Source organism: Dendropsophus ebraccatus, chromosome 1 (genome assembly GCF_027789765.1).
Source record: "Dendropsophus ebraccatus isolate aDenEbr1 chromosome 1, aDenEbr1.pat, whole genome shotgun sequence".
NCBI lineage: Eukaryota > Metazoa > Chordata > Amphibia > Anura > Hylidae > Dendropsophus > Dendropsophus ebraccatus.
In genome coordinates, this window is record NC_091454.1 from 132939739 (window position 1) to 132954320 (window position 14582).

A 14582-nucleotide genomic window follows, 5' to 3' on the forward strand; every position below is an offset into this window, starting at 1 on the left:
ACAAAGAAAGAATTAAAAGAAAAAAAAAATGCTCAAAGTTGTTTTTTTTCCTGCTTATCTTTTCTTGTGCTGCAGTTTATGACAGCAATAATAGCTTCCTCAGAGAATCATTTTAGGCAGCCATAGAGCACAACAGCGCTGTTATCACATAGATAATAGACATTTAGAACTCGGCAATATTGCGCTGCCATTATTGCACAATACACATCTGGAGCTAGGAGTTTATGTCTAAAAATATTACCAGAACTTCTACATTTCCTGGACATGAGAAGAAAAAAAAAAATAACTTTACCAAAAGGGAAAGAAGTGGAGGCGAATCCACCAGCAATGAATCTCAGCTGACATTTTCTCATGGTGACAACCTGCATGTTCCTTTTATAACCTGTCTTTTAAATGATACACCATTGGCTTTTCACTATGTTTTTAGTCAATTCAAATCAGTCACAAAGGCCATTTATTGCTCCGAGACATTTTCAATGTCCAATTTATCATGTGTAGTGGACTGACACATGTGCCAATAAGAAGTATTAACAAAAATCTGTCACTTTATCGGAGCCTGTGCTGACATTATCATTTGGACATACTTATTCCTGACTGCAACATTTTTATAGCAACAAGAAAGTATCAAGGGGATCTGAAAATGTAAACTCTATTTATTTATCTCATAGAGAATATAGTAAAAGCACCTGGGACAGCCTTAAAGAGGACAGATTCCATTTATTAAATAGAACCTATCCTGGTAGTCTGCTGATTTCCAGGAGCCACCGGGCTGCATTTAGGACGTTCCTGCAGCCGATACCTCTGTATCAACTGAAGGAACAGTCTTTTTTTTATAATTGACTTGCGGACACCATGGGTTTTGCCCGTAAGTCAATTATCTATTCACTTTAATGTAATGTACGTCCGCCACCGCATTTTACATTGTGTTAACAGCTATTTTTTCAGGACACTGTTCATTGAACAGCATCCTGAAATAGGCATGTCCATTATTCTAAAGAACGGGCGTTAAAATAACGATGTGTGAACACAACGGACAGGTTTGCATTGACTCCAATGAAATGCCTACCCTGCAGAAAAGAACGGACACTGATTCCATTGCAATCAGTGTCCACTTTTTACATAACAAGAATGTTGTAGGAACATAGCCTCAGCCACATTTGGCTATTCAGTACATTTGTATTGCAGAGGTTGCTGCAGGGACAATGTAGCGTGCCATCCATTCTATGGTTACATAGTTGGATCGGTTAAAAAAGACACAGTTCTATCAAGTTCAACCAAATGCAATGCATACTGTAGATGTTTCTGCCTCAATGTTTGGCTCAGAATGAATCCAATTTTAGGGAATTTTAGGCAAAACCAGGAGTGGATTGAAAACACAGAAAAGCTATGTTCACACACTGTTGTAATTGAGTGGATGTCGGTCACTTAATCGCAAATAATTGCCATTATTGTTAAACAACATTGTTTTGAAATAATGGCCACAATTAGTTATTGAATGAACATAGCCTTTCTGTGTTTTCAATCCACTCCTGTAAGTAAAATACAGTAAAAATACTGTGTAGAAACATAGCCTCAATTTGAATCTAAATACAAACTAAAGCCTTCGGCTTACCCGCACTGTAACATTTTTTTCCCTCCCCTCTCTCTTCTAAGACATGGGGAGAGGCTAAGTCACAATAATCACATGTTTGCCCAATAGTTGCACATTGTCTCCGCAATATCAGACATATCTAAGACGTAGCATCTAAGAAAGTAGGCGCTGGCAAGCAGAAGGCTTCGGATGTCTTCTGCTCTCTGGACAGCCCTATTTAAGGGTGGGCATGTGCTTTAAGATCAGAGCTAAAGATGAGCGAATTCACAGTAGAAACTAAACAAACTGATTTATTGCTGTCTGCATTCTGTTTATCGGGCTGCGAGCTTTGAAGTCTTCTTTGCTCTGTGTTGCTCCTCCAGGGGTGCTGGGAAAAAAGCTGGGAAACTTCTTCCAGACTGGATCCATCTTTTCCTAGCTCCTGAGAAGGAGCTGCACAGAGCAGAGCAGACCTCAAAGTCCGCAGCTCAATGAGCAGAATGCAGATAGGAGCTTTTCTACTAGAAATTAGCTTATCTCTTATCAGGGAATACAATTGCATTAATAATCAGTCATTAGCATTTTTGCAGCATTACATTGTATCACTTATATAATAAACTTTATTCCTCCCTATCTGAAAAATAACATAAGGTAGCGGTCACAAGTGCCTTCCTTTTAATGGTCTGCTTTCCTGAGATATTTCCTTTAAATGTCCATTCTCAGTTTCCCTTGGTTACAGTCACGCTCTGCATTGCTCCTGCATTCTGTCTGATGAGTTTGGCCAGGTTCTTGGAAGCAGAATATGGAAAGCATGCACAGTAGCTCCCAGCCCATCCACCTCTTAACTCTAGAATAGAAGTGAGTAGGACAGTTCCTGGGTGTGCACAGTAGCTACAGAATCATCCTACTGAGCATTCTGTTACACACTTCTGATCTCTCTTTATAAGGCTATGTTCCCACTACATAAAAATGTCAGCCATCTTTGCGGACAGCCGTCTATCGGTAATGACAAAGTTCATGAACATTATTTGTGACCATCATTACTGATAGACGGCCTTCATTAAGATGGCAGCCATCCAGAAAGACAGACGTAGTAGGAATATAGCCTCACAATATAGAGTTTCATTGTAACAAACAATCTGCTGAATAGGAAGTAAATCAATACATGTTTATTATGTATAATATTTTAAAACACTGCTTAATATTTCTCTATTAGTAATAGTCACTTAGCATCTGTGTTTAAATGTTTCATGATAATTTATATTTATGGTGATTCCTTACTTGTTCATATGACTGTTTGACTGTTCTATTGTGGTTCATGGATTACAGTTTTTGAATTGCAATAGAGAATTTTATTATTGAGACTTAAGAACTGTAATAGAGGTTTTTGTTTCTGGGATTTGTAGGCATAATCTGGCATTACTTTTATTAGTGTATATTCATTATTTATATCTTGACAAATGAAGTATTTTTCTAAGGCGATAACTTTTTAGGGAATAATTAATGAAGTTGATATTATAATTGTCTTTTGCTTTCTCTTTTGTTAGTCACTTTGAATGGAGTTTGGTGTTCATGGTCTGTCTATGGAACACAGCACTGCACGTCACTACAACATAATCTCTGTGCCAACACATTTATCAAAATTAACAAGGTGACATAGAATACATATACATTTCTAAAATGATTAAGAAAATGATGCCTGTTTTGAACTCCCTAATAGTTTATTTAAGTTTCTGTTTGTGGCTATGTTCACACAACGTCAAAAATAGAGAAAAACGTCAGTGTTTGCCGTGATTTAACTGACTGCAATGCAATGCATTGCAGTCAATAGAAGGACGGACGTCCAATGCACACAATGTACTGAATAACAGACGTCATCACCGCTAACATCTAAATAATGATCATGACAATTATTTTCGGACGTCTTTTGCAATCAGCGGACATTCTTTATTAGTTGTTCACACAGTTTTTCTTTTGTCACCATTCTTTCTCCGTTTTTACTATTAAATTTAATGGACTTTTCAATTAAGCCGCATACAAAGGCCAATTAGTAACCCCAACTAGAATAATGTACCAACAGCCATCATTGCACTAAGGGGAGGCCAGGCTGCTAAATGACGTCCGTTATTTTAGACTTCAAATTAAGGACGTCATTTTAAACTGAGCTGAAAAAACGTGTGAACACAGCCTGTAAGAAGTTTCCAAACGGCAATTACCCACAATCTAGTAGAAACTGAAAAATGCAAAGTGGACAAGAAAACCATTAACCCCTTAACGACATCGGGCGTATACTTACGCCCTGATGCCGGTAAGGACGTTCAGAGTGGGGCCGCGCGGCGCCCCCGCTCTGAACCGCGGCGGTCCCGGGTGCCACTTGTAGCCCGGGACCGTAGGTATTAGCGGGCACGGTCCGATCGCCGTGCCCGTTAATACAGTAATCAGATGCAGCTGTCAAACATGACAGCTGCATCCGATTACCGGATTCAGCTGTTCCCTGGTGTCTAGTGGCGGAGATCGCTCCCCCGGGATATTATCCCGGAGGAGCGATCTCCGTTTCTGAAGCCGGCCGGGGACCGCTCCAAGATGGCGCCGTCCCCGGCTCGGCACTCGTTTACTTCCGGCTGCAGCAGCCGGAAGTAAACGAGTGCCTATCTCATGGATCTCTGCAGCATATCTATGCTGCGGAGATCTCTATGAGAGATCAAAGCACTTATACTAGAAGTCCCCTAGGGGGGCTTCTAGTATAAGTGTAAAAGTTAAAAAAAAAAATGTTGTTAACAGTAAAAAGCCCCCTCCCCTAATAAAAGTCTGAATCACCCCCCTTTTCCCAGGTTATAAATAAAAGTAAATAAATAAATAAATAAATAAACAAACAAACATGTTTGCTATCGCCGCGTGCATAATCGCCCGAACTATTAATCACATTCCTGATCTCGCACGGTAAACGGCGTAAGCGCAAAAAAATCCCAAAGTGCAAAATTGCGCATTTTTGGTCTCATCAAATCCAGAAAAATTGTAATAAAAAGCGATCAAAAAGTCATATATGCACAATCAAGGTACCAATAGAAAGAACACATCATGGCGCAAAAAATGACACCTCACACAGCCCCATAGACCAAAGGATAAAAGCGCTATAAGCCTGGGAATGGAGCGATTTTAAGTGACGTATATTTGTTGACAATGGTTTAAATTTTTTACAGGCCATCAGATACAATATAAGTTATACATGTTACATATCGTTTTAATCGTAACGACTTGAGGAACATATATAACAAGTCAGTTTTACCCCAGGGCGAATGGCGTAAAAACACGTTTCCCCCAAATAAACAAAATGCTTTTTTTTTTTCAATTTCACCACACTTTGAATTTTTTTCTGGTTTCGCAGTGTACTTTATGCAAAAATTCAGCCTGTCCTTGCAAAGTACAATTAGTGACGCAAAAAATAAGGGCTCATGTGGGTCTCTAGGTGGAAAAATGCAAGTGCTATGGCCTTTTAAGCACAAAAGAGGAAAAAACTAAAACGCAAAAATCGAAATTGGTTCTGTCCTTAAGGGGTTAAAACTAATAAATTGAATGGGGACGGGGTAGGATATGTTTTTTTTTTTTTTTTTTTTTTTTGGCCTATATTATTTGATATGGAGAAGAAATAAAAATAAAAAAAATAGGTTGACTGAAATAATTTAATATCTCAGCTGAAAAAACACCCAGTTACAGATGTGGTGTCCAGCAACAGGGATGTAACCATATAGAAGGGACTATAATACACAGTTTTCTCTAATATTTAGTCATGTCTTCACTACAAGTTACAACACATTCTTCTGGCTGTTGTACTGAACCTAAAATGTAATCAGTGTCTGAGAAACCGCTTTGTTTCCGGCCACCTACTGACCTATCTTGATTGCACAGTATATATCTTTTGCCATTTATCATATACAGTGTAATAGAATGGAACATAAAATGATTACCTCTGGCATCTTGACTCTTCCTTCCTGAAAGGAGCATGTCTGTGGGTCATGGGTACACACATGGCGGTATTTACACCAATGGCACTGATATGGGCTTTGCACACATGAGAGGCAACTGGAATATAAAGGAATATATGACATTTAAAATAAAGTTGTATTTACATAGTTGTAAGTTACATTTGTAACAGTATAATGCGAGTAGGTAGTAACAGAGGTTGAAGTCTGTGGCAACTCTCACGAGACCCCTGAGCTTCTGAGCCATCTCCGGATGGTCAGTGTTGCTGCTGTGAATTGTCTTAGTTGCCCCTAGCAACCAATCAGATTCCACCTTTTATTTTTCAAAGAATTTATGAGGAATGAAAGGTGGAATCCGATTGGTTGCTAGGGGCAACTAAGACAATTGTACTTCACACCATGTTTGATAAATATCCTCCACAGTGCCTTATATTTTGCCACAGACATTAGCTGTACCCTTGTTAGTAATAATGTATCACACAGTAAACAGGAGTGGCACAAATAGCCCCACCTAGAGTAATAGCATTTTAATGAACATGAACTGTTCTCAGGGCCGCCATCTCTTATACTCCCACTCCTTATTGTGTCCCCTCTGTTACAAAGACTGCTCCTTGTGTAATCCTATGCTAACAAACGGCTTACTTCCATTTATACCCCTGCACAAAGACTCTTCCCCACTGTCCCCTCATTTTCACACAGACTACTCCCACCTCTATTCAGATTGCTCCTCATGGCCCCCTCAGTTATACATATTACTTCCCACAGACTCCTCCCCATGGTCCCTTCCACATTCAAAGACTGCACTTCCTGGTCCCCACTCTCATAGACTGTATACCTCCCTCTGTTAAATAGACCATGTTCCCATGGCCACCCCTCTTTTACAGACTGCTTCCGTTCTTCTATCCAGGATGATTTCCTCATTTTCCCCACTCACATGGACTGCTCCATATGCCCCCCACCACACAAACTACTCCCTATGCACTGCTCCACACAGACTCCCCCTGTCCATACAGACACTTTTATCACCGCAGACTGTCTCCTATAAACCATTACCCCCCACAGCTCATAGCAGGAAGCTGAATGCTGATAATTTGGCTTTCAATCCTCCATGCACTGATCACAGAGATGAGTACACAGATACGAGTACACAGAGAAGACTGTGCAACTGTAACTAAACGGCTCCACATCTCTCTCTATGATCAAACTGAGCAGCCCTGGTGTTCAACAACTTAAAGGAAACAATACTGGTGGGGCCTCTTTGGGGTTGAGAACCCTGGAAAACTGTGCAGTCCTCTCCACCTAAATTCTGGCCCTTCCTGGCTGTTCTGTTTAACAGGGTACAGACACTAAGTAACATATAGTGTTAGAATGTAAAATATGGTACTATAATTTATCTAAAATATACATTTGAAATAAGAGGTGATAAATTATTTCTAAGGATACATTTGTAAGCTATACTTATCTGTATCAAATAATATGCAAACTGCTGGGGAGAACCAACATGGTTTGGCTGATGCTATAAAACCAGCTGTGAACCTGAATGGAGCAGTAGGGAGAAGAACAGTGCTTATGGCACATAGGTAGGAAGTCAGTCACAACAATTCCACTCAGGATTCTGATTGTCATGGAAACCACAAAAAACACAAGGAAGAACGCAAAATAAAAACTGTTTGAAAAAGGATAGTGAATTATTTATTGTCTCCTTGGGCTATGACAACATATAGTATCAAATGTATTAAGAAGGTGAGGTAAAAATGAAAAGAATTTAAAATATAGTGTATACAGTGCACATATATAATTTGTAAAATATATTAATTGGGATACTTACGAGTTGTGAACACTGCAATTATAAAAAACAAAGTTTGTACTGGCAAATGTCATCCCAGTTTCTTTGGACTTAAGTTGGAGCTGAACAATATGATGATCACCTAAAAAAAAAAAAATTGGCAGTTTAGTATATCTTAATTGAAAAGGTTTGCTCAATAATATTCAATAATCACAGTAGACAGCTTGGGGTTAATTACATTTATTTCATCATTTTAGACGGGAGTCTGGAGACGGAACTACTACTTTCTACCTGCCCCAGCTGGTGGGCCCCTTTTAATGAATATTGGGTATGGTGCACTGAAGTGATGTCACTCTGGAGCTCATCACTGCAGAACAATGGATGAATATTCATTAAAAGAGATGAGCTGGTTTCTAACCAGATTGTTTTAACCTGCTGAGGTTAAACTAACCTCCACTAGTGTATGCCATAGCTGGAGAGAAGTCATTTATGATAAAGTTACATCACAAGACTTAACACCAACTGTGGTAGGCTGTCTATAGGGAAATAATGTACCATAACATAAAATCACAAATATGACATTATAATGATTTGTTGTTGGACCAGAATATATACAATATGTTGGCAGAAAAGAACATAAGCCCATAGAGGCTCAATTGAAAGAATATGTTTCTGGAGCAATAGAACAATAAAAACATAAAATCTATACTTATCTACACTTTGGGGGAGATTTATCAAAGGGTGTAAAATTTAGACTGGTGCAAACTGCCCACAGCAACCAATCACAGCTCAGCTTTCCTTTCAGCACTGCCTAAAGCTGAGCTGTGATTGGTTGCTGTGGGTAGTTTGCACCAGTCTAAAATTTACACCCTTTGATAAATCTCCCCCTTTGTCCTCCACAGGTTCAACACCATCCCCTAAAACTCATTGCCCAGAGCATACGTTACCTGCTCGGCGCCGCGGCTGCATCTGAGGCTGCTCCCATCGGTCACTGATTGGCTGAGCGAGACAGACAGGAACTGGGAGCCTCAGATGCAGCCACGGCACAGAGCAGGTAACATATGCTCCAGGCGGCGGTGGGTTAAAGGGGCCGGCGTTACATACTTGCAGCGGAATGAAAATTCCGCTGCAAGTATGTAACCCCATAGATGATCACAGTACCAGGATTTTCAGCAGATTTCACTGCAAACTTGAAGCGTGAAATCCGCTGCAAATCCGGTACATGTGAAGCTACCCTTAAGCAAGAGCTTCTAGGTCCTTTTTATTGTTTTTGTCAGAACACTACTTTTAATTCTGTGCCCTTACCAGAATATCATATCAACCACACTTTATAACTTAATACATTTTAAAAAAATTCAAGACAAAAAAAAAAAATCACTTTATGATGTCACTATAATTAAATAATGTAGAACCAGCTTACCGATACCAGGAAAGTAGAGAAGAACGTGACCCCCTTCAATCAAGTGCTTCTGACCAACCAACCATCATGGGAAGAGCTGTATTGGTGTGAACCAGAGTGGATGGAACCACAAAGGCAATTTCCTCAATAACAGAATTCTTTAGTCTTAAAAGAAACACGATTCATAGTCACAATCTAATGATTATTTGCCCGAGAAAAGCTTGTTGTAGCCCTTGAGTCTAATCCCGTTGCTATTAACAATAAACAATTCATTTGTTGCCTCTGTGGTTTCGTCCGCTCTGGTTTACACCAAAACAGCTTTTCTCATGATTGTTGACTGGTCAAAAGCGTTTCATTTAAAGAGGTCCTGTTCTTCTCTACTTACTTGGTTCAGGTGAGCTGATTCCAGTGGCTCCAGTGGTGAACCTCTAAAAGCTGCAATTTGATCCATTCCTGTGCTTTATAGAATTGTGCCTATTCACCTATACACTGCACAACCACACCAGGTGAGTGTGTTTAATTTAAGGAGTGTGCACATGCCTCTTCACTACAGAAGCCTACTACACCAGAAGAGTGCCCTCAATTTTTCTCTTTCAGATATAATCAAGTAATATAATATAAAATTAGATTTTCCAATTTTTGACACTTTTGTCATTCTTTAATAGTCCTATTACTGTAGCTACTATAGTTTGGCTGTTTTATTGAAATTTGTTAAGATTCACCCAATTTCACCCAAAATTCGCAAACTTTGCAAAACAAATTTCCACCTGCTTTTCTAATCTCTAATACTGTACATGACATACCCCTCAAAGTGTCCACCTGTAGCTTTTATCTAGTTAAGGATAGTGAATACACTTAGTGACAAATTGTCAACAACTCATATTGCTGTGAAAAGCTGGTAATCTTACACAACATAGATCTCAGAAATATGTTGAGTTTTGAGATAAGTTGAGAAGAAGCACATGTGTAGATTTTAATGGAAAAAAAATCATATAAATGCATGAACCCTTTTCTGACTTCCTATCTTCTTTACGGTCAATTATTGACAGGGCTTCAGTCTCCCAAGAAATATAAGCAATAGTCACATTTTATTTAAATCACAAATGATAATATTCAACTTGTATAATTGCATCCTTTCATGCAATTTTCTATATACAAATATATTCTCTCCATTAAGTATTTGCATATTCCTTTTCAGTGGGATACTGTATCCCTGCACCTCCAGCACCCTGCTATGAATGAGGAGATTCAATATTTTACACATTCAGCATGATCATTAAATCCAACGCAAATTCACTTCAGCTGAATGTCTCATATTTTTAGAATAATTATTGCTTTGGGGAAGAGTCTCAAACTATTTATACACGTAGCAGCTCATTGCTGGATTTTACTAGAAAGCACATCACATGGTGCCAACCTCTGTATTTTATACTAAAGATTTTTTAATTCAAAAATGCTAAATTTATTTTTTAACTGTACTGTATGTCTCAGGATACTTTAAAAGAAGGGTGACCTAAGGTGGCATAATTTAAATTATATAAAGTTAAATTTTGGTTTTAACAAGTACGCCTTGTTTTCAGTTGATCGCCAGGGTAAGCAAAGCACGACACAACAAGGTTCTCCCTTAATAGTGGTGTTCTGTTCTGGCTACTTAAAGGGGGTTCCCAAACAGGAAAACTCTTCTATGACAACCATATGGCCTAACATAGGGCATTAACTGCCCAGCTGAGACAAACCCTTTAAAATAAGAGTGTGCTATTTACCTTACATTGTAATGTGGACTATGACTCTGTTCTAAAGTTAGAATTGGCTTTTCTTGATAGAAAATAGTAAATATTTTTAAGGGGTGGTTTTCCGTACAAGAATGATTGCAGAATAAAATAGGAAAAGTAGCACAAGCACTTCATATTTACAAACACATACATTGACAGAAAAAGCTCAATGGTTGTAGGTCATGCTTAGTAAAAAAAAAAAAAAATAGACTGTAACAGAACCTAAAGGGGTATCCTAATATCATAAAATTGTATTTAAATAAAACTTTAATCCCTAGGACATATAACCTACTAATAATGTGTTGTGACAAACAACTGGCTTCAGACCTTTAATTTTAAGAATTGTGTTGTCTCAACAACCACCTGGCTCCTACCTCCTTGGTTATAATCCCCAGTTATGTTTCAAAGCTCTTTACAGAGTTCAACATTGGCATAGGGTATAGGGGAGTTACCTTCAATAAAAAAATGTGGGTTTTTTTTCTTCTAGAGGAGACATATATATATATATATATATATATATATATATATATATATATATATATATATATATATAGCAATAGCAGTACACAATTAAACCTTTCTCTTTTTAAAGTGACTCTGTACCCACAATCTGCCCACCCCAAACTGCTTGTACCTTCCAATAGCTGCTTTTAATCCAAGATCTGTCCTGGGGTCCATTCGGCAGGTAATACAGTTATTGTCTTAAAAAACATTTTTTTTAACTTGCAGCCCTGTGTCAAACTGGCGTGGCCTAGATTGTGTATGCATTTGACTGGCACAACCTCTCTGTCCCTCCTCCCTGCCCTCTTCATGATTAGGAATGCCCCAGGCAGATTGTCTCCTATTCATCATCTGTGTAAACACTGCACATGGGCTGAATCGTTAAGGCACCTGTACAGTGTTCACTGCAGAAGAATAGGAAATATCCTTCCAGTGGCATTCCTAATGATGAAGAGGGTGGGGAGGATGGACAGAGGAGTTGTGCAAGGTTAGGGCACAGATACTCTAGGCCACGGCAGTTTGACACAGGGCTGCAAGTTTAAAAGTAGATTTTTAGGACAATAACTGCATCACCTGCTGAACGGACGCCAGGACAGATCTTGGATTAAAAGCACTTATCCGAAGGTACAAGTGGTTTGGGGTGGGCAGATTGTGGGTACAGAGTCACTTTAAGTGATATACCTACAATTGTTTTACAAAAAAAGTAGGGTAAACTGGTGTTGGTTCCTCTTACCCACTATGCCTAGTTATACACTATAAGGACAAAATTGATCTCCACGTAAATAACTTCATTACCATCTTAAACCATGTGGACATTTCATTGTTAAAATTAGTTTTTCATACATCGGTATCCCAGCTTGTGATGCATCCCATTTTATATTTGCCAAGCACATCACCATACATTTTGTAGTGGCTGTGACTGTTACTGCAGTTCTCTGCAGCTCAGTTCCTTTCAAGTGAATAGGTCTGAGCTGCAATACAAGGTACAGCTGAAACGATGAAGAGGTAACTGAGCTAACTGAGATCTACTGCAACATGGTAACATGTGGGTTACTTCTTTCCTATTCCCAGTATACATGGGATATGGCATAACTAGGAGGTTGTAAACAGTCCCCGAAATCCAAGAATTCAAGAATGCTGCTTTTTTCTACCGAGGAGAGGCATAAAGGCACAGCCAGAATCTCCATCCAGTGGGAATTTCAGGGCTCCCTAGGGCCGCAAAGGGCCCCATACTGTGGATAGGACATAACTTGTCCACATGGAAATACTACTTTAAAGAACATACAGTACTCAGATTACCATGTAAATTTATTGTTAAAACTATTTTTCAACTTAATTGCCTGTTGTTTAATCAAGACGGTTAAATCCAGAACAGACTTGCATATGGTATGCACATGGATGAATAAAACTTTGTTGCCATTATTTTCTGAAATAACTTTACAATGTCGAGTTGGGATAAACATTGCACCACATTCTATACATGTGGATCTGCTTAGCTTTCTTTTTGTTGAAGAAGAACACAAATTTAGTTTTGAAGTTGTAACATAGTTTTAAAAACCTTAAAAGTATGTAGTAAAGCAAAGAACTGTGATGTTTAAGTATTTTTCTCTTCTGTAAAGTGAGCTGTAACGGCTAGTATATGACTATGGACTGGCGATATTCAATGGATTGCAGTAAACGTCTATAGACAGATTGCTCTGACACTGTGCAAGTCAGAAGATAACGGTAATGGATGTCTTGTTCTGAAGCAGGTAGCTGTATAGTGATGCCAGGTTTACAGCTCTAAACATTATACCTTATACATTATTAAAATGGTCAGCACCACTGCACTCGGGCAAGAATAATGGCATTTTAGAATTATGTTGGCAAGTTAAAAGAACCAAGAGAATATTTCCCAAACACATGGTATACGCCTACGTTTTGTCTCCAATTTATTCAGCACACATATTATTCTGTATTCTTTGCTTTGTGAGCAACATCTCTTCTTACCACAGGGAACTAAAAGTCTGTACTTGCCAACTTTCTGTCATTATCAGACACTGACCCTGCACTTGGTATCTCCTCCCGGGAGGCTTTTCTGGATTCTTTAGAAAGACATCTTAACAAAACACTAAGGGCGGCCAAGTGTGAGACCTCCATATGATGAATAGTTATTCAGACCAAGCACACAGTATGACTTTAAATCAACTAGTAACTGCACCTAAAATGCAATTCCTGTTTCTTGCAATGTAATTAAAGGGAAACTACAGTATTCCCAAACCCTAGGATTTCCATAAGACTCCTCAACTTACCTATATGGAAATAATGATAAGACATACAGAGTCTTAACAATGCTGCAAAGTTTGTCAATTTAATAGAGCATAAATGTCAAGGCAACTGATCAGATTGCAAGCATGCATGTATGGTGTAGGAAGCTTACAATACAAGGGCACCAAAAACAGTCGCATTGCCCATAACAGTGATTACTTATGTATTTATTTCTTGTTACTTGTACTATAATAACATATTCTGCAGCCCCTTACAGAGATTGTCAGATACATATCAGCGAGCCCTATCTCACATATACTAATATTTTTCATACAAAACCAGTATGCCTTTGGAGTTAAAGAGGATGTACCATCAGGTACATCCTCATTAATCTGACCCACGGATCGAACGGCGCCATCACAGGGAAGCCGGTGCCGTGGTCCGTTTTTGGAACCGCGGCCCGATTCCCGTGTACAGCGCCGTTCTATCCACGGGTCCCGGCCGGTGCTGAAGCACAGGATAAAAGGTGGATAGAAAGGCGCCGTACACGGGAAACGGACCACGGTTCCAAAAACGGACCGCGGCACTGGCTTCCCCGTGGACCGTGCCATTTGTTCTGTGGGTCAGATTAAAGAGGATGTACCTGATAATACATTCTCTTTAAGGAGGAAACTGGAGTACTTGGAGTGAAGGAAGGAAGTATGGGAACTCTAGCACCAATGTCTATATGCAGATTTATAAAAACACTTTATGTGCACTTTAAGTACACTCCGATATGTGTTTTTTGTCTTGTTTTGTTTTTATTCCTGGTAAAGAGGTTCTTAAGACTCTACAGATGCAGCATTGGTTATTTTGAGGTGCATTGGGATATCATAATGCACCAGGGATAAAGAGAAAGCTAGTTAAACTTAGGATTGCGTAACAAGTATGATATTGTACTCCTGAAGTCAGGATCAGTTGTCCTAATGCTCCAGGGATCCATATAGGTCTGGCCACATCTGTACATCTGAATATAGACACTGGTGCTGAAACTCCCCTGCTAACCTGTTTAACTCATCTGCTCTGATTGCCAGATAGGCACCTCCATGCAACTGTAGCCACTGGGATAGTCTGACCATGAAACATCTAGACGAGCTGTGACCACCCTCTGCACACGTTGTGTATTTTGTCATACCTGGCAAAACCCAGATTTGGTAATTTCCTTTAATTAAACATTAGTGATGGTGTATAATTCTATCCAGATTGTTAGATCCTTTGGGGGGCACTTTTATTTCTATGGTTAAATATGTTTAATAAAATATATAAAATTCTAATTTGTTTAAGATTT

At 39.0% G+C, this 14582-nt stretch overlaps 1 protein-coding gene across 1 annotated transcript in view; it reads right to left on the minus strand.

The window, feature by feature from the left end:
* Window positions 1–14582, minus strand: part of PLXNA4 (plexin A4) — a 614893-nt gene that overhangs the window by 159027 nt on the left and 441284 nt on the right. Inside the window, exons 8-9 of the mRNA XM_069979087.1 lie at window positions 7379–7478; window positions 5536–5650 (exon numbers count right to left, since the gene is read on the minus strand). Of these exons, the coding sequence (XP_069835188.1) occupies window positions 5536–5650; window positions 7379–7478 (215 nt within the window). The remainder of the gene's footprint in view (window positions 1–5535; window positions 5651–7378; window positions 7479–14582) is intronic.